Below are 26221 nucleotides of genomic sequence, written 5' to 3'. Positions count from 1 at the left end.
CCTTGCTGGAGAGCAGGGGGAGGCCAGGCACAGCCCAAAGGCTCAGCCTGGGTCCCACTGGAGACACTTCTGTCCTTCCCAACCTGTAAAAACAGCACAGCCACAGGCCAGCAGATTATTTCTGTGGGAAATGTGGAAGGAATGCCCAGTGTTCCCTGGAGAGACAGTACATAACAAATCATAGAGCTCTGGCCTGCATGGCATTATCCAGCTTAGTTTGAGGGAAAAAATAGTGGTGCAAAATCAGCTTATTTTTTAAGCCCATCTGGAAACTAGTGGGAATTCATCTCACTGAATAAGGCCATTGTAAATTATATCAGGCTTCATCATATATTTGGAGGCAGAAAGAACTTATTGCAGAGGCTTGAGTTGATTCAGAGTCACACAATGTAGATGAAAGCCTTCTGTGTGCCTTCTGTCCACTCTTATGAACAAAATATTTAGAAATAATTTTAAAGCCCCACAAAACAAAAACTTGGCATATAAAGCACAGCTTCAGAGTTGCCTTGAGCTGCATTAACTTTTACTGTACAACCCTTTTTCTCTCCCCCTAAGAAAACAGTACATAATCTTTTAAGAAAATCAACTCCAACTCCTTTGTTGGATTAAATCTAACTCCTCTCAGTTGGATTTAATTCATTTTTGTCTAGCAGTGCTTCTCAACTGCTCAGAGCAAGGGCTCTTGGCAGCGTGCAGTGACCTCAGGCTGGGGACAGCAGGGGATGCTCCTGAGTGGGGACACCCTGGTGGGATGCACAGGAGTGCTCTGGGTTAGAGAGGCCCCACCTGCTCTCTCCTCTGTGGCCTTGGCAGCGTTTTCATGGAATTTTTCAGCGGTGCCCACGTGGGAGGGGTGGCGGCCGGCCAAGAGCTCAGGCAGAAACAGCCCTGTGGTTAATGATTGACTGGTGAGATAATGCACAGCCCAGCCCACCGTGGGCTGCCTTCCCTTCTGTCCTGCTCTGGGCCCTGCTGTGCCCCAGAGCACACAGAGCAGGGCACTGCCAGCCTGGCACTGCCAGCCTGCAGCCAGGATGGCCACGGAGCCATGGGACATCCCGGAGCTGAGGGGACAGGTGAGAGAGGGAATGGCCTCTGGCACCTGGAGTGCATGGAGAGCTGGCAGGCTGGGACCTGCAGAGGGGACAGGTGACAGAGGGAATGGTCTCTGACACCTGGAGTGCATGGAGAGCTGGCAGGCTGGGACCTGCAGAGGCTCTGCTTCACTGGCTGTCAGATCTTCTCTGCTGGGATGTGGGACCAGAGCACTGGCTTCTGTTTTATAGAGAGAATATTGGAGGTAGAAAATGGGCACTGTCTGTGCTCACTGGGAGCACACCTGCAGAGCCTGGAGCTGACAGGGAACTGCTGTGTGCAAGGTGTCCCTGCCCATGGCACCGAGGGGGCAACTGGAGGAGCTTTCAGGTACCTTCTAACTCAGAGCATTTTGAAGTTCTGTGGTTCTAACAAAACCAAGCAACATCTCTCTGTGTGCCTTTGTATTGTGTATGTGTGTGTGTATTTTAGATGCCTGTACCTGGTACATATTGCCTTCAGCAGTTGCTGTGCTGTCTGTGTATTTGCTTTATGCAAGAAAAGAATGAAAAGAACATTCTGGTGACTCTGGTGTTTATATTGTGTTTGCTGTAAGTCTGGAGAAGATGATTCTGCTGATCCACAGTCTGAGGAGCTGCTCCTTAGCCTGTGGGTCAGTGCCTGTGTTTGGGGAGGGATTCAGGGAGATCCCAGCTGCAGACCTTTGAGGGCCACAGTGCGTGGTGTCACTCATCTCTTCTGACAAACAGATTTTCCTTTATCTCAGCAGGGTCCCTTGAGCAGCTGGGGGACACCACAGTGTCCTTGGCCCTCAGAGGGTTTGGTGCAGTTTGTGTGATCCCTTGGTTTTGGTGTTTGAGAGGCCCCCAGCCATGCCAGTGCTTGTGGTCTTGTGGCACAGGTGCCAGGCTGGGGGCTCATGGCCCATGGCAGCCACCCACGGCGGGTTTGGGGGTCTCAGCAAGAGAGGAGGTGCAGAGTGTGCCATCCCAACTGGGACCTGGTGCCTCAGCCCACCCAGGGCCAGGCAGGAGCTGGTGGATGTGGTGAGAGCAGAAATGTTGGACAAGCAGTGTGCAGGTGCTGTGTTTGCTGTCAGTCCTTCCTCCCCACCAGGGCTGCCCTCAGCTCCCACCTGAGGCACCCTCTGTAACAGCCAGCCTGGAAACAGAGGAAGGGGCAGGAGGTGTGTTGGAAAATATTAAAACCACATTTTGAAATGTTTGACTAGGGGCTGGAAGCTGTCTTAGGCACACATGGTTGTGCCAGGCCACCTGAACTTCAGGGCTTGTCCTTGGGATCTCTGACTGTGAAAAGTGGCATTTTCATAGGGAAATGTGTGAATGTAACCACACAATTGAGGACAGAATTGAATTTATAACAGAAAACTTATCTTTGAAATGCTAAAATTATCAGTGTGTTGTAGTGTGTAAGGGACCAATTGCACCCCTGCTGTGAGCAGGCTGGAGTGTCACCTGAGTCTAATAGTCACAGGAGCTCTGCTCTAACCTTGAGTGTACAGACTGTGTGGGTTTTTTTAAAATAAATAAAATCTAGGTCTATGTCAAATGGGTGAGGTAAGGGTCTGGCAGGTAGACATTTTCACACAGAAATGAGCTGCCTTGGTACAGAATGTGCTTAGTGGTTCTCCAGCACAGGCAATGTTTGAGGCTAATGGTGAAATGCAGGTTATAGAGGACTGATTTGGGAACTCAGAGGGGAATTTCTGTAAGATGGGTTAAATACAGAAAGGTGGATCTGCAAAAACTCACACCTTTCTGTTTGGATGGGGACTAGGTGGTATGAAAGGCTCCAGACAGGAAATCACTTGGTCCCTTGCTTGGATGTACCCAGTAAACCCTGCCACTGAAACTGCCACTGCTCTCTGAATTACCTGATTTCAGAGGTGAACCCCTGTCCTGCAATCACCTGCTTGGGGAAAGTCTCTCACAAAAGCTCTGAGTGCTGCCTTTTCCCAGAATTGAATTAATTTATGCTTCCCCCAGCATTTTTCCTGTCATCTCCTGCCAGTCTTGCAGCAGGGAAGGAGGCTAGAGGGTGGGTTCAGTTAAGATGCTGAGAAGAAATTCCTCCCTGTGAGGCTGGTGAGGCCCTGGCACAGGGTGCCCAGAGCAGCTGGGGCTGCCCCATCCCTGGAAGTGTCCAGGATCAGGCTGGATGGGGCTTGGAGCACCCTGGGATAGTGGGAGGTGTCCCTGGCCATGGCAGGGGTGGAACTGGGTGATCCTTAAGGGCCCTTCCAGCCCAAACCCTTCTGTAATTCTGTGATGCTCTTTGCAGACCAAGGGTTTGATTTCTGCCCCTAATCTCAAGCAACCCCCACCCCACATTAAACCTGCTCTCAGTAACTATTGGATATTTCCAGATTATTTTTAACTACTAATCCAGGTTTCATTTTTTGTTGTGGAGACCAGAGATATGTTTAGTGAGATTAAGCACAAACACTAATGAATTCTGCCCAAACAAAAGCTATGGGAAAACACTGGAATGCAATATTTGCCAGAGGAACAGAGCAGTCTAATGTATTATTTCTTGTGTCTATTTGGTGGTTTCCTCTTGTTCCAGTGGAATGCTCTGTAGTAACTGGATACTGCATTGCTGTCTGCCCCAGCCCAAAGGCAGGCTTAATTATATTGAACATCTGTATGAATTAGACTGAAAACAGACATCCTCTGGAAAGGAATATTTTCTGTCTCCTATGTCAAAATAACAAAGAGCTAATGGCTTTTTTAAAATACCATGATATGACATCATAATCCTTGATTTATATACAAGAAAATGGAAGTGCTAATAATGTTTGCCAGTTATATTTTAGACTGCTGCTATGAAAGACTGGAAAATTACATGATTTCCTGAGGGTAGTAAGGTATTTACAAAATTAACTTGTAGTTAGGAGGAGTGCTGAGAACGTGAGAGGCCTGGGCTCTGCCCCTGCTGTGGGACTTAATGATTTCGTGGTAAGGCAGGGTCCTACTGGTGTGGCAGGACAGAACTGAAGTTTGTAAGATGCACTCTGAGGTTCAGGGAGATTGTTTTGTTGGATGAAGCTCCACTTGCACCCCTGTTCTCGCTTTCTCTCTGATTCTCTCACGTCTCCAGACTCCTCCTCACTTGTGGTCAGTGTTGGGATGTTGTCCAGGTACCACCAGCTGATTCTTGTGCTCTCCTGTTCTCAGGGATAATCTAGGTATGCCAGCTTGGCCATGTCACCCTCTGCTCTGGGAAGGTCTGGTGGGATTCTCTGTCCCATATTTTACCTGGGATTCCCTAGATGGAAATGACTTTGGGAATGTAGTGAGGAGAGTGCATTTCTATATCTTCATGAAGTTCATAGCACACAGTCTAAAGCTTGCAAAGTTCAGCAGAAAGCTTCTTTGTCTATTAAGGGAGCAGAGAATGAACTTTTCAATCCATCTGAAGCCATAATTTAAATTATATAAACACATATATTTATATACATAGATTATATATATATATATATATATATATATATAAAATCCCACTTTATTAAGGTGAACTGGATAAGTGGATGCTGCTCCCTCCCCTGTCCCCTGTCAGTGCCTCTGGATCCATCCTTGCCTAAAACTGGAGCTGCAGCAGGAATGTTTGTTCTCGTTGCAGGTTTGTCTGTGGAAAACAGAACTACAGCATGCAGAAGTTGGAATCTGCAGTGTTTATCTGGCAAGGGCTCCAGGACTGCAGTTACAGAGCCATCCATACAGCTCCTGAGAATGGTTTTGTATTAGAATAAAGCATAGGTAGGTGCCAGAAAACCACAATTCTTCAAAGATAAGATGACTTCATGATATTTCCCAGCCGGCCAACCCTCACTAATGAGTCTGAGTGAGTGTCAGCTCTCCCAGAGCTCTGATAAAGCTGGAAAAGCCAAATTCTGATCCAGGCAGTGCTGGGATACACTGGGTTTGGGATGTGTGGTACCTGGTGAAGCTGCCTGTAATAAGCACCTGGGTTTTTCTAATTATAGGCAAATAATAATGAACATGTTTTTAAAGTGTACTTGCACAGATTGCAAGCCAGCTACCAACTCCTAGGGTTCTGGACTAAAACCATGTCAGTGGAAGGAGAGGTTGAATGGATTATCCCTATTTAAAGGCCAGATTCTTCTCTTGTGAGCCTGACTTGCTGCCTAAGCTGTGGGAAGCTCAGTGCAGCCAGGGGCAGGTCAGAGGGACTATGAGAATTTTATTTTTCCCTGATGTTTCTTGGACAGCCTTGCTGGGAAGCAATCAACATGGTAGAAATGAGAAAACATCTTTATTATAGATATTAATTAAATTCTATTCTATTAATTAGTTAATTTAATAGTATATAGAGTAATTCTAAAGACATATGTTTAAAAATCAACAGTGTCATTAGATTTTTTTTTCTTTTTGATTTTTAATACTTTAGAGTCTGTAATTTTTAATGCTCTTGTGGTGTTTTTGTAGCCTGTACAAACAGTATGGGGCTACATTTATGGCATCAAATGAATTTGATTGGATTTAAAAAAGAGATAAGGAAAATATGATGACATTAAAAGGGATGAAATGGAAGTGGTTAGGAATAAATGCATACATTTGGGATGACACTGATTTCTGGCAAAATCATTTTCTGAGAAGAGAAGCACAGAGTTAGAAGCAACAGTAAGTGTTTGGTGTTTAACAGAACAGAGACTAATGCTGATGGAAACCAAGAGAAATTTTTGAGGCTGAATAAGGAAAGTCAGGGAATTCAAGGACAGTGGAGAGGTATGCAGTGGGTGACTGCTCTGATTAAAAGGTCAGACTCTGTTGGGTGCTCAGAAAGGGTCTCTCACAGGGCTGTGAAGCATTGCCAAACCTGATCTTCCTCATTAATTCCTTGGCCAGAGACTGGGCCACAGCTCTCACCTCCACAAGGAGTTTATTTGGGCCACAGCTTTTCACCAGCCCATAGGCATGTTGGGCAAATGCCAAATGTTCCTGCCCATCAATGGGATGTCATCCCTTTGGGAGTGACACCAGGAAGGTGTAGGATGGACCCATTCTGGTACTGTGCCTCCAGCAAAGCTCCCTTGCTGGTCACCAGGGATCTCTTCCTCCTTAGAGAGCCTGGCCTAGCAGGGTGAGGAAGTTCAGGAAGGTTTGTCTATGCCCCTACACAAAAAAGGGGATATTGAGATGCATTTTATTATTATTATTATTACTTTCAACCTTCTCTAAGTTTCTCATGAGACTTAAATAGCTCCAGAAAGCCTCAAGTGTGTATCCATGGGTCTTACTGGAAATGTTAACATTCCTCAAACTATGGTGAAATTTATTTCTGTGCACACAAGGCATAAACCTCCTGTAAATCCCACTTGGGCTCTCTTTTGGGACTCTGTGACACTCTGACTTCCCTGGCTCCCAGTAGCAGGGTGAGCCTTCCTCAGGACCTGGCAGCCAAATGTGAGGTTTTGTCCTTGGGTCTTGATGTGCAATATCCTTGGTGACCATTACCACCTGCACAACAGCTCTGGAAATTGCCCTAAATGAGAAAAACAGGGATTAGAGTCTTCAGAAATCTTAGAAAAATAATACAGATTAGCAGAAAGTGTGTTTTTTCAGTCAGCCAAAGGCAGTATCATCTGCTATGTTTGCCTTCCTGTTAGAAACAAAAAGGTGAAACCCAAGGGGATAAAATTGTGGATTGTAGGCTACAAACACATAATAACGAAGGGAAAGTATCTATTAAAAAGAAAAGGCAGAGAAAGAGAGAAATAGTGACTTTCAGAGATGCTGGGCTCAGAGGCAATGACAGCCACACTTCCCTGAATGGAGTGTCCTTCATTTCTCTCACCCTTTCAACAGTCAGGTCAAAGGGATGGAATCTGGAGACTTCAGACATTTGTCTGGAATTTCTGGATATTTCAGAGTCTGGTCAAAGAAGCAGCTCTTATTTCCAGACATCCATATCTCAGAGAATGCATCCCTGCTGTGCAGGGGAATGGGTTCTGTCCAGGAGACCTGGATGGAGACCTGGGAACCTGGGCTAGATCACCAGCTATGACCTGCTGAAGGTTTCTGGGATGCCAGAGACTGCACCTGACTTCCCCAGGATTCTGACCTCTCTAGGCTGCCCTGGGAAAGCCAGGAGGATCCCCTGCTAAAGCAAGGGTCTCTCAGGTGATCTCTTGGTAGCAATGAATGCTCAGGGCCTGGGGAGCAGATGGGTCAGGTGCTGCAGCCTGTGCAACAGACTGGAATCTGAAGAATTTCAGTTAATGTTTACATCCAGTGTTTTCCCTTTGATAAGGAACGGGTCATTCACTAATGTGGACATGACATATTATTGGGAGGTTGTCAAGGTGTTTGCTCTGTGTTTTGCACACTTGTTCTCTTCTGGAGGACACTTGTGTAATGTAGTTTGATCCAGATCAACAGCTATGGGTTTCCCTTTTATTTTCACGGAGCCATTTGTATAAAAAGGAAAATTACACAAGAAGAGAGTTAAAAAGGTTTGAACTCTGCTTGTGTTTATTAAGGAAAATTCTCATTCTTGCTTCTGTGATGCAAAGATTGTGTTGGTCACTTCAAGGGAGCTCCACAAGTGCACAAATTATCGCAGACTGTGTTATATGGCAGGGCCATTTTTCCTGGGTTGTTGAGGGCAAATCAGAGATAGAGAGAATATTTGTGTTTCTGGTGGGTGATGATTTGTTTGGGCAAGCATTTTATATCAGTGCAGGTGAATTACAGATCAATTATGGCACCTGGCAAACTCCAAATGAGGTCAAACACGACCAAAGTGTAATTATAATAAATCTTACCCTTCCAAGACAGGTAAGTTGTTCACTGTCTGTGGTCTGGAGTCACTAGGTTTTCTCTGCACGCAGTTAATTTGCCAGCCCTGAGGCTTTGGCATACTGAGTTGGTTGCAAAGAATTCAAGATTTTGCAATACAAATCACCTTTCCCTAGAACAGAACGGGTTGAAGTGGGTGAAAGTTAAATTAACCTCTGTTTTTAACAATATAAAACAAGCAAACAACTTTGGAACTCAATAGGTTGATAGTGGCTTTATTTCTTCCTTGGGCATGGAGTGGATATACCTCCCTGCATTCTTACACTGTTACTACACTTCCCTACATCTTTCAGTGGTTTTGTTTCTAATATACTTTATTTTAACATTTTTCTTCTTGCTTCCAGTGGTTTACAATTCAAGCAAGTGGGTCTGGAATGGCACATTGTATTCCAGCGTTGCCAGAATGTATCTGAGACCCAGAGGCAGCACAGTCCCTGAGGGAGCTCTGCCCCCTCCCCTCTGGGAGCAGTAATGTCATTGTTCATGTCAGCTGAGTTTTAAGGACATTCATGATTTTCTCTTACATGAGAAAGAGAGGGCAGTTTCCACACAGTTCTTTGAACACATTGAGATAAATGATTCTGCTGCCAGGGTTTAGGAAATACCCTCTTCAAAAGAAATAAGACAAGATTTCCCTAAGGTGTGTTTCAGTATCGATCAGAGCTCCTTACCTCAGTTTTCTATGATATTTCCTATTACTTCTGGTGTCATCATAAAAACCTGAGTCAAAAATTCTTCTCTGTATTGCCAACCTCACTGTAAATCCAATGAGGAGCCTGAAACTATGGGGGAAAAGAGAACCTGGGAATGACTGGTATAGGAAACCAGGAGAGCACTTCCATTGATAGACACAAACTAAATCACAACAGTTACTTGGATTCTAGACATTGCTGTGAAAAGTTAGAGCCAAATTCTCCCTGTAAATCAGGGTGGCTCCCTGAGCTTCCATGGACGTGTGCCAGCACATCCCAGACAAGGACTTGGCTCCATCTATTTACAGCACCATCAGCAAGAGCTGCTTGGAGAGGTTCCACTGGGAGAAAAATTTAATTAAAACAAGGGAGATAAGAGTGACAGAGCCATCTGTCTTCTGGATCTCTTGTGGAATTTGGCTCCTGTGGGGTTTGGTCCTGTGCACCCACAGCACCTCCAGGTCCTGCTGAGCTCTCCCAGGGGTCACTGCCATGGGCCAGACCCCCAGGGCACTCCTGGGAAATGGAACTGCACTGGGATACACCATGGGACCCTCCCATCTGCACTAAGTGTCACTGCAGTCATTCAATGCTTTTTTTCCTCAGCAGTTCCAAAAACTCTAATGTTTCCCTTTCACCAAGTATCTCAGGTTTTTATTTCTTTAAATTCCTCAACACACCATGGTGAAAAGGATGGGGAATAGCATCACCAGCCACTGATGTTTCCTATTCCCTTTGTGACCCTGTTATTCATGGATAGACAATTAAATTTCTCAACTTTCTTTTAAATCATCTGTAAAGAGGGAGAGAACTCCAGACATCTTTGAGTTGGTTTCTTACTAAAATGTTAAAAAACAAGACAAACACCCAGGAAAAAAGCCTGAAAAAACAGCAGGCAAATTACTTTGTGGTGTTAGGCTGTTTTCAGTTCCCAGAAACTAGTTAATTTATTTAGTGTGCCCCACCAGTCCAAGTTTCATTTATAGATTAACTTGTGTATTTTGGCTCCTATCCATCTCTTCCTTTGGCTCAAAATGAATGATACCAGGACTGTCTTCGAAACAAGGCAGGAATGTGATTTTTTTTTTTTTTTTTTTTTTTTTTTTTTTTTTTATTAAAGAGAAACATCACTCTGGAATCTCTCTTTCTGCCAGCTTTCTGAGGTTCCACCACAGAAATATGATATTAGGAATGGCAGATTAGTGTCTGGTGAGTTCCACCTTTATGAATAAATCAGACATGTAATATTCTGGAGGGATCTGAACACAGTTTGTGTCTCCTCAGAAGGCCTTTTTCTGGAGCAGCTTGTTGGTGAAGCTTTTCAAGATTGTATGTTTGCTTTCTTTTAATAACTGATCAGTTTCTAGAGCTGGTTTAAATGAGAATTACTAAACAAGGTTGCTGGTTAGCACCACTCTGGTGCCAGGTTCAGTCTTTTATTTGGGTTCCTCCTGCCTGGGAGCAGGTCAGGGGGTTTGAAGCTGGCAGATGGCTGAGAGGGTCAGGCTGTTGGTGTGAAAATCTCCTGCTTGTCTTCTCTTGTCCTATTGTGTTGCTGCTCATGGAGACCCATTTGTTAAACTAAGCCCATGGACAACATGCACAGCAGTCAGAGAGCAGCTGTCAAGTGCTGCTGATAAACACAAGCTGTTTTCCAGACTCTGCAAAAGCTCTGTATTTGTCATACATGAACTCTATGCTGGTGCTTTTTCCTAGTCCATTTGGGGTTTGCAGGGGAGTTCTGAGCTGCAGCCATGAATATCTGGCCATCTTTTAAAATCTGTGACTTGGGACTGTCAGCAGAATGTCTCATCAAGATGCTCTGTCAGTCTCAAGCACCTTTTTCTAGGACTCTGGGGAAGGTTTTCCAAGATGTGCCAGGAGAATCCTCCCACTGAGTCTTTTTCACACATTTCTCTTTCTTTATAGGTTCTTTTAGATGTTATTAGAATGTAACTGTAGAGAAAAATGTTCATTTCTAACAGCTCGGTTGTGGACTTTTAATCAGACTTGAATTTCTGGAAATTCTACAACATGACTTCAGCTGGGAATGAGGTAGAAAGATGGACTCACAGGCAAAGTGGCAGAGCTGGGAAGCTGGTAGAGCCTGTGGCCTCTCCTGGAAGTGATCATCTTTTGTCAGTGAAGTCAGTCAGCAGCATGGACCATCTCTTGCCCCTCCCTGGAAGGGCAGACTCTGCTTACAGCTCTTTCTCAGGAGGATCAAACATCCCAGAGTACCCCACAGCATCGTGCCACGGTGAATACTTCTGTGTGCCTCCAGAGCAGGCCCCGTACATGGACTCAGAATATGTGACAGGAATTTATAACCTCAGTGCTGCCCACTCTGCCCTCAGGTCCCCCCAGCCATCCAAGGCACCAGAGCTGAGCAGCCCCAACAGCTCCCATAGCTGTGGAGTTACTCCTGCCCAAAGGACTTCAAATCAGGGCCCTGCAGCCCTGGCAGCAGCTCTGCTGTGCCCTCCCACGTGCCCCGAGAGCTGCAGCATCACTAACAGGCTCTTGGACATGCCAGGAGGGAGAAAAGGCTCTGCAGGGCACACTGAGGGCAGCGTGCAGCCAGCCCCTGGTGTGAAGCACAGCCAGCCAGCAGGCAGGGAGGGACCACGGAGCCAGCACTGGGATGCACTCACAGAGCAAGATGTAGGGCCTCCCAGGGAAAAGCCTCTGGAAAACAAGGGCCTTTCTTCTGATTTTACAAAGGTATCCAAAGTTCAGCCATTAAAGACAGAGGGAAATGGAGAGTGGAGCCCATCACAGCAACCTACAAAGAGAAGCAATCCACACATTTTCAGGAGACCTTCTTCATTCATTTTCCAAGAATATTTGAAGACAGACTCTGTGGTGAATGTCCCCAAAATACTTCCTGCATATAATTCAGGTCATGGTAACAAAATTCCCAAAGAGATGAACTCCAGATCCTACCACCAAGCACATTCCAAGCCCAATGCTGTTAATGATACACGGGAAGTCAAACAGTGTCCCAGGGGTGTGTGTAAGCCAGGTGCCAGAGAAGCAGCTCTGCCAAGCACTGTGCCAGGGCCCAGCCAGAGGAAAGAGTCCTTGCCCTGTGCTCAGGGCCCACTCCATGCTGAGTGGCATTCAGACATGGATCAGGATGTGTTTGAGGACAGCTCAGAATTAAAATATATGGAGAATGCTCTTCTAAATAAAAATGCTTCCAGGAAGCTGAACAACAGTAATGCAGACAAAAATCAGTGCTATGATTCTGAAGGAAAAATCATCAGCAATACTAGGGAACCAGTCCCAAACCAGCAAAACAAAGTGCAGAGATCAGCACTGTCCTGCAGCTGCAATGCTGTGGAAGTGGAGCACCCTCAGTGTGAGGAGCTGGGTCAGGGAAGGAGGCAGTGCTGTGATGGCACAGGCCAAATGGCTCTTTTCAGACCAAAGGAAGAGTCCACATTTCAGTCATTACCTGAAGTCCAGAAAGGAAAGCAGGGTAACAATAGCAGTCCCGACCTCAGCACGTGTGTGGAGCAAGAGGAGCCTCCTGTTCAGAAACAGCAGCCTGCATTTCAAACACAGCTCTCGAGACAGCTTCGGGAGGACCCTGCTGGGGAACAAATAACCAGGCAGGCAACTCCCATGCTTTACTATCTGTCTGCAGGGAAAACCACCCATGTCCTGCATCCCAGCAAGGACTCAAGGAGCTCACCAAAGGAAATTCCATCAAGCAGCTATGCTGCCTCAGCACAGTGTCTAGAGATACAAAGAGAAGGCCATCAGCTTCAGAGGAGCAGCCACCACCAGCAGCGCAGTGCTGATGATCTCCAGCTTCAGAACAAAGATCTCATCTTGAGGAGTCCTGCCTCATTCACAGAAGAGAGTTTCCAGAATGACTACATAGAGAAACTTAAAGTGGCTCAGAAAAAGGTTCTCAAAGAAACCTCCTTTAAAAGAAAAGACTTACAGATGAGTTTGCCTGTCAGACTGAGACAGAAATCCTCTAAAAGGCCATCAGTTGAACACCTTCGGTCTTTGTCGTTATCCAGTGCAAGTGAGGATGCCAAACCTGTTCCTTGCTCCCCTTCTCATCTAGAATCCTTGGAAAGTTTCAAGAGAAATGAAGAAATAAGGAGGCCACAAAAAGGTCAAGCAGGGGGAAGGAAAAGGGTAACCCAAGAACAAAAGAAACTCTGCTACTCTGAGCCTGAGAAGCTCAATCACCTAATGGATAAGGAGGTATCATGGAGTCAAGTCAGGGATGAAACCACTGAGCAAGGTACAGTGGCATCCAGGAGAAGGGATCTGGAGAACAGAGGAAAGGCATTTTCCAGTTCAAATGTTTCCAGGACAGAGCTGAAACAAATCCAGCACAGTGCACTGATCAAATACATGGAACGAAAGATCAGTCAAAGACCAGCGGGGTCACAACACCTCCCACTGCATAAACCAGCCCTGCAGGAGAGGCTGTCAAATCCCAAAGGTCCTCCTGGCCAGATTTCCAACCCAAGTGGAAGCAGGAAGATGCAAAATGATGAGGTTTTCTGCCAACTTCTCTCTGAACAGAAATCACCAGATGTTTTTCCTCCTTTGCCTTTTGCTCCCCCACTTTACATGAGCAGCAGGTGTGATCCCAACCAAGGGGATGGGAACTGTACCAGCAAGTGTCCATCTGCTGAAAGTCTCCCACAGACAAGGGGTTCTGCATCTGGGAGAGCTCCTGAGAGACCAAAATCCACTCCTTCTTCCACACAGGTAAGACACCAGTACCTGAAGGGGCCATAAAGAAAGTCGAGGGACTCTGGCACTTGAAGATGCATTTGCAGAGAACAAATGCTGTATGCAGGATGAGGCTGTTTGTGCTCCAGCAGTCTCTATTGTTAATGACAGCAACTTCATTAGAGTCCTATCCCAAAAAAGGGAGAATTTTATAAATGACCAATGTTTTTCTTGAAAGACAGTAGCTGTCAATATTGTTGAGGAGAATAAAGAAGATAAAGGGCCAAAAAATAAATAATTAAACATACCACTAAAATTACCTACTGAAGAGACTGACAGACTTCCACCAATGCTGAATTTCTGAATTGTTATGACAGTAGAGGTATCTTTTGTTGGCACCTGTTTTTTGGTTTTCTAGGGGAAAAAAATTGATGCTACCTAGGAAGAGTGTAATTTAATTAATAAAAAAGAGGTAGACAAAAACATCCCCAAAGAGTAAAAAAAAAAAAAAAAAAAGAACAAAACCCAAACCTTTCCCCCTAGAAAAAGCAACAACAACCAAACAAAAAACCACAGAAAAAATAAAGACAAATGAAAAAGCACAAACCTCAGTGAACCTACTTGGAACTCTACCATCAGCTTCCCCTTCTGGGGATAGCAAACATGGGTGTAAAATTAAGCAGCAGCCTCGCCTGAAGTGCTGGCTGCCCCAGTGTGCTGTTTTCCCTTCCAGGACACATGCAGATGTGCCAGATGTGCAGCAGCACCGTGCCGGCGCCGTGGGAGTTGCCCCGGCACCTCCAGGTAAGGCTGCGGGGGCTGTGCTGGGCACAGCCCATGTCCCAAGGGTGGGACCCGAGCGCTGCTCCCGCCTTCTCTCTCGGGACCCTTCCCTGTCCATGTGGGAATATTCCCCCTGCTCGCCGGGTCAGCCTTTAAGCGACAGGAGCCCCCGAGCCGCTGTCCGTGCCCAGCCGCGCTCCAGCAGATCTCCGGGATCACAGCTCCCTCCTCCGAGCCTGGAGAAAACAGCATTCCAGCCGCTCGGAGATGCCCAGTCCTGGAGAATATGTGCGATCAGGACTGCTGCAGTAGGGGATTTTGGTGTGCTCTTTCAAAGGAAAAAAATAATTGTGCCAATTGCACATCACTAATTAGGAAGTTTGTGCTTTAACTCTCCACATTTGCTTTGCTAGTTTGAGGAGCACCAAGGGAAATAAACATCTGAAATCTGTCTCAGCCAGGCAGTGATGTTGACTCTTCTGTAGTAAAAGAATTTCCACTCTTTCAAAAATACCCCAATGGTTTCTGGACATTTGAATGGCTTATGGAAAAAAAGAAATTAAATTTTTTCTTAAATTTCCTAGTTTAGCAGGTTAGCATAAAAGTAACTGAAAATTCCAGACAGAGCCATAACATCACCAACATTTGATCATAGCTCTTAAACAGTCTGCAAAAAATCTGTTATAGGAGGGAATGTCTCAAATAAAAGGAACTGTCTTCTTCCTTACAGTTTCCATGATCCTGAGAAAGATGGACCCAAGAGCCATGAACATAATGACATAAATGGACGTGGGTGTGGTCAGGATAAAAAGGAGCAGACTCCTGAAACCCCCATTCCTGTCCCAAGAGGTGGAAGCAAGGAGAGTGCTGGAGTGGAGGAGGAATGCAGAACTCAGTCTGTGGGTGGGAATGCTGCACTCAAGCATCCAGAGCAGCAGCAGCCTGCAACTTCTCCAGAGCAGGGAATGCATCTGCACACAGCACCAGCTCAGCCTTACCAAGGACACAAACATCCAGCCAAAGGTCTCCTTGCCCAGGAAACATCCATGCACAGCAACCACGGTGGTGTTCCCCTGGAGGGAGACACCCACCTGCCCCAGAGGAGGCTGCAGCATTCCCAGGACCAGCGGTACCAGGAGCTCGCTCTGGAGATCATTGCCAAAGACAGTTCTCTGGTGGACATTCTCATGCCTCAGCCTCTTAGAAAAACTGCCTTGGACCTGATGGAGGGTTTGTTTCCTGTTAACATTTCCATGCTGGATAAATCACGCAGGAAAAGGGGAAAGGCACAGCATGTGCAGGAGAATGAGTAAGTAGAGAAAGCCAATTATCCAGCACTTTGGTCTATTTTCATGTAGAGATACTATACATACTAGTATAAGAGTAGTAAAAGAACTTGAGCACATTGTTTCATTTTTGTTTAGTTAGAAAAACATTGCTTTCTGATTTAAATACCAAGAAATGTCTGAGGCTAAGGGTAGCTAATGGAAGAAAAGTGGTTCAGTGGTTCCTTATTAAAGGGACTCTGACAGACCTAGGCTGCAAATCTTTTGCTCTATATCTTCCAAAAATTAGATCATCTCCTGTGGTGAGAGGAGAAGAGAAGAGAGTGATCTTGAAGTCAAGATGGATAAAACCATTAATTCAGTGTTAGTGAAGAAAAGTGTGTTTGCTTTGGGTATTTATTTTCTGTTCCAATAGCAAGAAAAGTCATGGAGATGGACCAGAAGAATGCCCAAAATCTGAACATGAAACCAAGCAAAGGAGCAAATATCCTGCCGCTATGAGAAACCAAGTCCTGAAGAGGAACAGAGACAGCACAAATGAGCTAGATGACATCACATCTAAGAAGGTATGTAGATAACTATCACAGGAACCACTGTTTTTCCATCATGACACAGAAAATCGTATTAATGTCATTATTACTATGGATATTTTTGTCCCAATAACAGTTCACAGGTAGCTTTGAATCAATTTTTGCCAGTAGGTGAAGTCCTGGCAAATTGGCATATTGATCATAAGTGGTGGTATTTAAATCCTGCCTGATTGGACTCAGATCTCTCATCTATCACCATTAAAGGTCTCCTTGCACAGCCAGTTCCTGTGCAGCAGCAGCAAACTCCCAATTTTTCACTCAAATCTAATCTCAAAATCTGTAAAATAAATTAGAACTGGCAGCCTAAATAAGAAATATTCTTTACTCTGAGAGCTGGCAGCAGCTTTGGCACATTCCAGTGCCCAATTAATTCCATACATGCAGAGAATGGGGGCACAGCTGAACAGTGACAGAAGTATGGAGCTTGGAAGGGTGACTATGTAGCTTTGCACAGTTAGGTGGCTTTTCCCCTGGCCATGCTCTATCTCAGGTATGACAATCTGCCTTCCTGAGGCTCCTCCTGCTGTGCACATTACCTGCTGTCTTACTGCTGCTCCTGTTCATGGTGGCATTGTCCAACTTCCAAAGAACTGGTGGTCTGCTCCACTCAAGTCTTGAGGCCTTTTTCCATATAATTTCCTATGAAACAACCTCCTCTGATTACTTTTCTACCCAGGCACCGTGGCCTGCTTGAATTGCCCATGGAACTGACTTTTTCTGTGCATAAGTGAAATTCCAATCAGTTCTTCCAAAGCTTGGTACAGAGCTGGGACTTCATGCTCGTACAACTCTGTGTAATCATGTTGTAATCTTTACTGCAGTTCCCTTTTGACTGATTGGAAGCTCTCTGAACCAGAGAATATATCACCAGCTAAGGTGATTACCAGTAATTTTCTTTTCAGAGTTTGAGAATTAAGTACAGCTTAGAAAATACTGCTGCTTTTTTCCCCCTTTTTTCTTTCCTGTAGCTTAAAATTATTTTAAAAGTCAAAAATTTGGCCAAGACAACATGAAGAAAATCCATTCTCTAGAACTGATACAGATTCTCTTTGACAGTAACAGTTCCTGTGATTTTTTATTTTTTCTTTTTGCAGCTGGAACTCATGGCCAGTCTCCAATCCAGGCTGCAGGCACTGTGGGAGGAGCAGGAGCTGGTTCTCCTGGAAGTCAGGGAATGTGCCAAGTGGGGTGAGGAGCTGGAGGTGCTGGTGAGGGACCTCTGCAAGCCCCAGGAGTTTGAGCGCTACATGATGTTCATTGGGGACCTGGAGAAGGTGCTGAGCCTCCTGCTCTGCTTGTCCAGCCGCCTGGCCCGGGTCCAGAATGCCCTCAGCAGGATGGATGGCAATACAGAGCCTGAGGAGAAGGTGAGATGTCTGAACCAGGACGTTCCTCTGACTGCCCTGGAGGACCTGAGACCCTGGCAGGGAGTAAAGGCACCTGTGCCTTCAATTTTAACCCATGCAAACAATTACCAACTTTGTACAAAGAGTTACAAGCCACAAGGGTTTGAATAGAATGATAGTGAATTTATCACAGTGAATTTATCACATAATTTCAACTCTTGCAAAGTCTCCTTTTTGCTGAAGAAGAAAAGCCAAATTTATCCCAGGAATTATGCTTCCCTGCTATGCTTATTGCTCTTAAACATGTTTTTATCAATACAATACCTGCTGTTATCTCTCTTCTGAAAATTGGAAAAGCATAGAGTTAGAATAACTGGAATTTTTTGGAGCTGTGTTGCTGCTGACCTATATCCCTGGAGGTTCCTCATAGTTCACACACAGAAGAGCACTAAAACTGTCCTCTCATGCAGTGTGACATAGAGAGCCAGGATTCACCTCTTCCAAAATGTCAGTCGTGCTAATGTGAATAATTTTAAACAGTATTTCATGCTTACTATCACTTTATGGTAGGCAGGAAGGGTGTTGTTTCTCTGGTATTACATTCAAATTCTTCATAGGAAACACATTTAAATAATTTATTCAAATATTTGAATAAAATGCCTAATAAAGACTTGGCTAAGTGCCAACATTTTTAACAACCATCTCTCACTGACTGCATTTGCCCTCATGTCAGCAAAAACAGCAGTCTCAATCTTTTACTCCATTTTTAGGGTGTCAGTAGTGACCGTTGCTCTGTGCTCTATTTATGGACACTGTCCTGAAACAGAACATTTTCCAGCAGTGTAATCCCCATGAAAATTATTACAGCTGAATGAGAGTTAGCTAAAGGTGAAAGGTACAAAAATCCTGTAGAACAAGCAAGGCCCAACTCTTTAAAAGAAGCCTTTGATGAACAGATCACAGTTCTTTTATCACACTGATGCCTTTCTGTGGTCTTAAAAATTTAAGAGCCAGGCACAGTTAAGGGATAAAGGGTTTTTACCTTGGTATTTAATAAGGATCTTTGTTGTGCTCCACTTTGCTAAGGTGGAACGCCCTGCAATGCACACACATGATAGATGGCATATACCATTTATAGACCTTAAAAATTAGCATATCTAACAAAGATGTCCCAATGAGAGGCTTGGAGGAATGGCATGGTCTCCCCCATCCCAAGGAATTCCCCCCTGGATGGGCTAAATCTTAGTTACAGGATATGTTCTAGAGAGCACCTTGGCTTCCCAAGACAGCGTAGGGTTTTCCCACCTCCAGCTGTGAGGCCTCCAGGGTGTTTGGTCTCTTGGCCTAACAGAACACCAGGACTATGCTAAATTATCAGACTTAAGGAATTACAAGAGTGCATGCTAAGAGTACTGAGGATATATAAAGGTATATAAAAGAAAAGGCAAAAAATCATCTTGGCATCAGCACGGACCTTTTAGTAGAAGCCACTCTATCTTTTTAATATGATAGTGGCACCCTGGCCACATGCAACACACAAAACACAAAGATAATACCTTAAAGAGCTTCTAATTGACTGAAGATTGTTACAGGATACTTTCAAAGGACCAGAATGTTAAGTGTATTGATTTTTTTTTTTTTTTTCATGAGGGCAGCATAGGAGAAGTGAGCCTTGATGGCATTTACCATGTCTTTACCTTACAAGCCACAAGAATGAGTAATTCAGTTGAGAAAAATACTCGGGTGGAACACAAAGCCCACAAGAGGAAGTAATTAAATTAAATCGACTGTGGCTTCCAAATGAAGGAGCAGAGCCTGCCAGGAGTGATGGGTTCTCATGGTGTGTGCTTTGTTTTTTATCCCATTAGCAATCGCTGGATGAACGGCACAAGCTCTTGTCTCGACAGCGGGAAGATGCAAAGGACCTGAAGGAGAATCTGGACAGGAGAGAACGTGTGGTCTCTGGAATCCTTGCCAAATACCTGACAGAGCAGCAGCTCCAGGACTATCAGCACTTTGTTCAAGTCAAGACCTCCTTGCTGATTGAACAGAAGGACCTTGAAGAGCAGATTAAATTTTTTGAAGAACAATTAGAAAATCTCGAGCAAAGCATCCCCATCTGACACCCACCACCAGGCCAGACATTTTTATATGTTATATGTGATGTTTTCCTGGAAATCCACAGGCACTCTCATCCCAGGGCTCAGTTTGGTGGATTCTTCCAATCCTGTTTGTGCCACAGCACTGACAAGTGTTCAGATGCTCTGGGATGCTCCAGGCACACTCTGGATGTGCCCTTCACTTGGACAGGCCACCTGGCAGCATCTCACAGTGTGTAACAAACTGCCTCGTGGACATGACTGATAGGATTCATTGCTCCTATTAACTGAATGTGTATTTCCCCTTCCTCTTGTCTGTCCATCTGTTTCCAGATTGACGTCATCTCAATAAAAGAACCATACAAATATTTGCCTCTTGTGGGTGGGCTGAGTGTTTGAAATGAAAAATTATGTGGGTGTTCAGATTTGAATTGGTGATTGCACAAAGCCATAGGAAATGTTATGGACCACTTCAGTAAAACTCCTGTGCTCATTTCTACTGTTTATATGTGTGACACAGTAAAAATACACTGTAATGAAAGAAAATAATTACTTCCTTTCTTGGCAGTTGTTACCCAGGAGTCTTTCCTGGCTCTGTGTAATCCTGGAAGGCTGCTCAGAGGAGGTCAGAAAAAGGGTGATCTTCACTGACATCAAAGAACCAATTAGTGATGTAGACAGTTTAAATTAACAGTTTTGTGAATCACAAACTCTGAGCTAATTCCTGCACAGTCATTTGCAAAGTCCTTCCTGTGCTTTTGAAGAATTTATTTTTCAAGCAGCACCTTCAGGGGGTTGTTTTAAGGTAGTTTTCAATTGTCAGCATGCACAAAAAGCCTGAACATGTGGAGAAAAGCTCTGCTGCAGACTGGGCCAGGAAGAGCCAGTGGAAGAGATTATTCAGTTTCAATGAGACTTTATATAAATCCCTTGGCAAAACTCTTTTAAGCCAGTGTTTGTATTGAGTCAAACCAGTGACGCTGCTGTATTTAAAATCTCACTGTGTTTTGTTTGCAAAAATTCAGTGAGAGCAATATTCAGCCTCAACTACATACCTAGACCATGAATAAGGCAGCCACTAATTAAACTCAGGTTTCTTCCACAGCCAAAACAGATATTCATTGTGCCATGATGCTGGGCTTTACCAAGAAGTGTTTTACTAGTGGTGTGTGTCCTGACTACAGAAGTATCCCCACCACTGAGAGAAGCTGTCCTGCTCCTGAGGAACCTTCTCTGGAATTGTATGTCACTGGCACAAGAACTCTGGGAGCACAGTGACCAAGCTGCCACATGTAATGTGTTTGTCTGAATACCTGAGGGAAAATGGGCAGACACTGTAGAGCCTGCGAGTAATCTGCACAGTGGTTCTCAGAAGGCCATAAATACAGGCTTTTGATACATAAATCAGAAAGCTGCCTTTTGAAAATGGCCTTTCAAATAACAGAAGCAATGTTAATGGGGTCAGTGGAGAATTTATAAAATACAAGCAATGTTAAATGAGCTGTTTACATGATTTGAGAAGCCTGACTGGAAGGTGAACTATTCTTATTATTCCTAGTTGAGGGAAAAACAGCTGATTGGAAAAAGGTGTTTTGTAATTGAAGCTAATGCTTGCTTTTAAGGGGAAAAATGGGTCTGCTCTGTTTAGCTTATCTTCTTAGGGCATTGGGAGGACAATTGCTACCTCTTCCACAACTGGCACTCACATGTATGCTTCAAAGAGCGATAATTAAAAATAACTTTGACTCTGTTTAAAAAAACAAATAGGCTCCTTGGTACATTGTTAGACTGTAAATTCCAGGCAAAGTGAAAAATGGACACAGCGACAGCATCAGAACCTCTCTGCAGGCAAGCAGAGACCCCCTTTCAAAGCACTAGCAGGTCTGGATTGTCAGGTGGGTCTCAGTTTTGATACTGATCATTTGTTAAAAATTTATTAGGAGAGTAATGGTGAAAGTTCATCTGGACCTCAGCCATGTGCAGCATTCCTGGCACACCAGCATACTCAGTCATGGTAAGTGTCCCTTTCTGCTCCAGTCAGCTGTGGCCTCTGGAAGTACAGACTGAAGCCAAGAGCACGTGCTCTTGAATCCTATTGCCTTTTGCTGAAAGTTTGGTATTTAGAGCACTACTTACATCCCCATACCAACACAGGGCAGCTTTTTCCCACTTCAAGTCATGCAGTGTAGAAGGCAAGATGGCCAGAAACACAGAGCATCTTCATTCTACAACACTGTGACCCCACACTGCTCCACCCAGTTCTTTCTGACCCTTTACCATCAGAAGACAAAATCAAGACTTGAACTCTCAATAGCAGTAACTGGAGGTCTTTCGGGGAAGCAGATCCATAGGGATTATGGAAATAAAATCCTGTGCAGTGCTTGTATATAATTACTGCTCATACCATTACCCACCAGCCTTCCATGTGTGACCTCTGCAGCAAGGGCACTGAGTTACCTCTGACCGGAGCCCTGGAAAGTCTCAGCTGCAAGAGACTTCTGCACTTTGGCAACGCCCCCGTGCCGGGAGACTTCTTATGCAAACGAAGTCATGTTGTGTGAGTGGGGAAAATGCAAGGAATGAAGAAGTTCCCTGGTACCTGACCCTCCAGACGAGCAGGCAGGAAATCCCCGGCACCGCCCAGCCTTGGGATCCTCCTGCTGCTGCCTGCCAGCCTGATCCTTTCCCAGGTAACACAATGTGAGCCCAGCTCCATGGAGAATTGTAATCGGAGCCCTGCAGGGAGCTGTCTCCATGAATTAATGACGGCTGCAGCCAGGAGAGAGCAGAACAGCGGGGCTGAGGAGCAGGAAGAGGTGAAAGAGACAAAACGCAAGCGCCCTGGTCCCCCCCTGGTGTGCCGGCGTGGAAGGCCGGTGGGATTCCAGGAGCGATCTCTGCATCTCGCTTGGCCACCCACACAAGTGCCGTGGGGGGAGACTCTGCAATAGGTCCTGTTGTGCTGGGCGAAGGAGCTGGGCCGGATTTTGGGCTGAGAAGGTGGCTGGTACTGCCCGAGGCAGAGCACGAACCTGTGGTGCCTCTGAGGGAGCGGGCAGCGCAGCGGCAGCGCATCCTGCCCGGCTGGGAGCAGCAGCGCATCCTGCCCGGCTGGGAGCAGCAGTGCATCCTGCCCGGCTGAGAGCAGCACTGCATCCTGCCCGGCTGGGAGCAGCAGCACTGCATCCTGCCCGGCTGGGAGCAGCACTGCATCCTGCCCGGCTGGGAGCAGCAGTGCATCCTGCCCGGCTGGGAGCAGCAGCGCATCCTGCCCGGCTGGGAGCAGCAGCGCATCCTGCCCGGCTGAGAGCAGCACTGCATCCTGCCCAGCTGGGAGCAGCAGCGCATCCTGCCTGGCTGAGAGCAGCACTGCATCCTGCCTGGCTGAGAGCAGCACTGCATCCTGCCCAGCTGGGAACAGCACTGCATCCTGCCCGGCTGGGAGCAGCAGCGCATCCTGCCCGGCTGGGAGAAGCAGTGCATCTGCCTGGCTGACAGCCTCAGGGCATTTGTCCGGCTGGGAGCAGTCCTGACAGCAACTGGGACATGTTAGACACAGTAGCTCGTTTAGACCTGCATTTAACATACACTGCAATGTGTGGGAGTTACTGCTGGACCAGGAGCTGCTGTTTCAGCCTTTGGGGGACTAAATGAAGGATTTTCGTTATTTTGTTCTAAACCCCAGCCTCATTTTCTTCACTGAGGCATTTTGCATGTGGAACTAATTAAAGAACAGAGAACTGCAGGAGTTAATGCAAATGTACTCGGCAAAATGATCTATTTGGTGCTTGTGAGAGCTGTATTTAATAAGTAGAAGGATGTTCTCTCTGCTTTGAGAATTCATGGCAACCATCTGAATAAATTTTTTAAAATAAACTCAGAGCAGCATTGCAAAACTAATGTTCTGTGCCTGGAGGGAGCCCACATAGACATTAAAGAATAATCAGACTGTAGGAATCATGCAACCTCTGGGGTTCACAAAAGGCTCTCAAGAAGCAGCACTTGAATTTCACGGCTAAATGAAGAGAGGCATTAAAGGTTATCAGAGACTCTAAAATACTACATGAGCCTTGAAGCTGAGTCATCTCATAGAAAAATCCACAGAGAGACAATATGGGCTGCACTGATAGTCTTTATTTAGAGAATAGGAGACATTTCTAAAAATGTGAATAAAGACCCAGAGGTCTTTCTAATGGGCTCAGCCCATAGTGGAAGAGTAAGAACATCCCAAACTACCTCAAAAGGGAACCACTTGTGAAACAATCTCTCCAGAGACCCCTGCCCTGTGACAGCTCCTAAAGGCATGGCTGGTGCCTGCAGGACCCCTTTCTGGGTCTCAGCTGCTCCCTGCTGAGCCCAGGGTCAGTGTCACCTGATGTCACAGTGGCTGCTTGGAGAGGTCTGGTCTGGACTGATCCCAGCCTGGAGTGAAGCTGTAGCTCTTTGTTGCAAAAGGGAAAGCTACCATGGGAGAGTGGTGGAAGAAAATACAACACAAAAATCATGGTGAGAAAGTCTGTCTGTACCACTGTAGCTTGTTACTGTCACCATAATGGTGAATGTTAGTGGTGTGACCATCACCTCATGCAGGAGCCTGTGGGTGAGGACACTGGGGAAGGCCTGGCACCCCAATACCATCACCTCCCATCAAGGGCCTGTGTGTTTGGGTATCAGGTTCTGTTCAGGAAATGAACATTATTTGGTTTGTGTCAGCTGTGACTCCACGGTGCTTGCTGAGCTTCTCAGCTGGAGTCTCTCTTCTTGTCTGGAGGGTCTCAAGGGATGGGGATGGATGATTTTCCTCTTGGGAAATGGTGGTTTGGGATTGGCTAAGAACTCATGCTTTCAGGTGAATGGAAGTAATGCCCTACCTGGGACAAACATAGAGCAGAAGTTCTACCAAGAAAGCTGAATACTGCCAGATAATTTTTATTGTGCACATCTCTATTTTCTCTTCACAGAAAGGGAAGAAGATGTACTAAATCTGTGCTAATATTAACAATATGGATCTATTTTGCGTGGTTCCAGGTTACACAGGCAGTATAAAGGTTCAACGTGCTTAATGACTTGCTTTGTCTTATAAATTACTGAAATAAACCTTGAAACTGGAATAGAATATTCTTCATTAGGACACAGAGTTTTTGATCTGTCCTGTCCTGCTCTGCCCCTGCTCTCCCCCTTCAGCAAACAAACACCACACTGTTTGTGCCTATGCTACATGCTGGCCAAGTCCCTGCTAACAACCTCTTAATTTGGGGAGTCCCACAATAGTACAAGCAACTGGAAAAGGCAAAAACTGCCACGCTGCTATTTTATTCAGATTAATATGCTAATCAGGAGGCAAGTACACCCAAGGAATGTAGGTCGTGGTGGAAACATGAAGAGCGGGAGCGAGAGATGAGCAATGGGCAATCAGGGGACTGTCTAGAAATGCTTCCTCTACCTCCAGCTGGTGGCTGCAGCTCCCATTGGTCTTTTGGAGTTACTGTGACTCTTCCACTGGACCATGGGTTTGTGATGAAGCTGAAATCTCATTAAGACTCCTCTGCAGTGCAGGAACAGAGTTTCCTGGGTTTTATCAGTCCACATTTCTGTGCAGCACTCACAAAAAAATGGAGACAGCCAAAAATCTCTGTGAGCCTGACCACAGCCACACTGTCTCACACTGCTCAAACAGCCACAGCTGGGAGGACAAAGTCTGTCCCTTTGTGCAGAATTGTGGTTTAGGGTTTGTTTGCAGAGCTCTTTAGAGCAGGTTTTTGAGCTGATACTCCTCAGAACAAAATGTGCCAAGGAACAGACAAACCAAGATATCCTTAGCAGGCAGACATCCTTAGCAGGCAGACTGAGCCAGGGTCAGGCAAACAGCAGCTTTCCGGATCCCTAGTGCTGCTGAACTAAAATCAGAGTTAGTTTTCATTTGTGTAGGCGCTCCACTGAACGCGCATTCACAGGATGGGGGAATGACATTGCTCAGGCTGCCCACAGGCCTAAAAACATTATCTTGATTTCAATTTGCATATCAGTACTGACTGTGTACTTTAAAGAAGTGACCAAGGTGATTATCTACATTTTTTAGCAGGAAAACTGAGACATGCTGAGAGGGCAGGCAAGGCAAATATACCAAGGCTAAATACCACCAAGCTGCTGAGTCCTGCCCCTGTGCCTGATCTGTGCTTTCCATCTCCAGCCTTTCCCACCACTAAGCCCTCTCCAGGGGGCAGGAGCAGAGCCAGGGCGGGCTCAGGTTTTTTGGTTTTTACCTTTCCTGCTCTTAGCTTTGATGGTGTCTTGGGCAGCTTCCAGCTCTGGGCTGGGCCAGGGATTCAAAGGCTGCATGCCCAGGCCCATGGCACAGCCCCTGCCCCAGGCCAGTGTGCTGAGAGAACCCAGTCCTCCTCTCAGCTGTTCCTGTGAAAACATCCTGGCTAAACTTCACAGCTGTCACTCATTCAGGTGAAAATCCTACTGCCTTCAGCCAGACAGATTTAGGCTTGAAAATGAGAATTAGGGAGAATCAGTCAAGCTGAGGGATTCATAGAACAGTCCTGCTTCAGCCATTTGCAGGAAAACACTCTCATGATCACTCATCACCCTACAGTGTCCTTTCCCACAGTTTAAAGGGTGACATTGGAACCCAAAACACAGCCAGGCTGATGGACTGGTTTTACTTCAAACTGAGGGCACTACACATACCTATAAGATGACAGCAGTGTGTTCTCAACACCTCTCAGTACTGGTCTGCACCTGAAGTTGTACTGCACTTCGTGTACTCATCCCAGCCTCCCATCTATGCCTTCATCAGCTCAACAAGGAGGAG

The 26221-nt window shown here is 45.7% G+C and overlaps 1 protein-coding gene across 4 annotated transcripts; it reads left to right on the top strand.

Moving 5' to 3' along the window:
* Positions 1–930: 930 nt before the first annotated feature.
* Positions 931–19769, top strand: SHROOM1 (shroom family member 1). 4 transcript variants are annotated; one of them, XM_059860104.1, is made up of 8 exons: positions 931–1076; positions 4699–4835; positions 10599–13333; positions 14031–14101; positions 14811–15389; positions 15782–15932; positions 17051–17323; positions 19171–19769. In XM_059860104.1, the coding sequence occupies exons 3-8, from the start codon at positions 10625–10627 to the stop codon at positions 19423–19425; spliced, it is 4038 nt and encodes a 1345-aa protein (XP_059716087.1). In that variant the 5' UTR covers positions 931–1076; positions 4699–4835; positions 10599–10624; the 3' UTR covers positions 19426–19769. The 4 variants fall into 4 exon arrangements, with proteins under 4 accessions (XP_059716087.1, XP_059716088.1, XP_059716085.1 ...); XM_059860105.1 differs by having other exon boundaries at positions 10576–13333; XM_059860102.1 differs by having other exon boundaries at positions 10520–13333.
* Positions 19770–26221: the final 6452 nt, after the last annotated feature.

This window comes from Haemorhous mexicanus, chromosome 15 (genome assembly GCF_027477595.1).
Source record: "Haemorhous mexicanus isolate bHaeMex1 chromosome 15, bHaeMex1.pri, whole genome shotgun sequence".
Taxonomy (NCBI): domain Eukaryota; kingdom Metazoa; phylum Chordata; class Aves; order Passeriformes; family Fringillidae; genus Haemorhous; species Haemorhous mexicanus.
The sequence above is the reverse complement of the archived record's forward strand: the minus strand, read 5'-3'. Positions and strand labels throughout refer to the sequence as shown.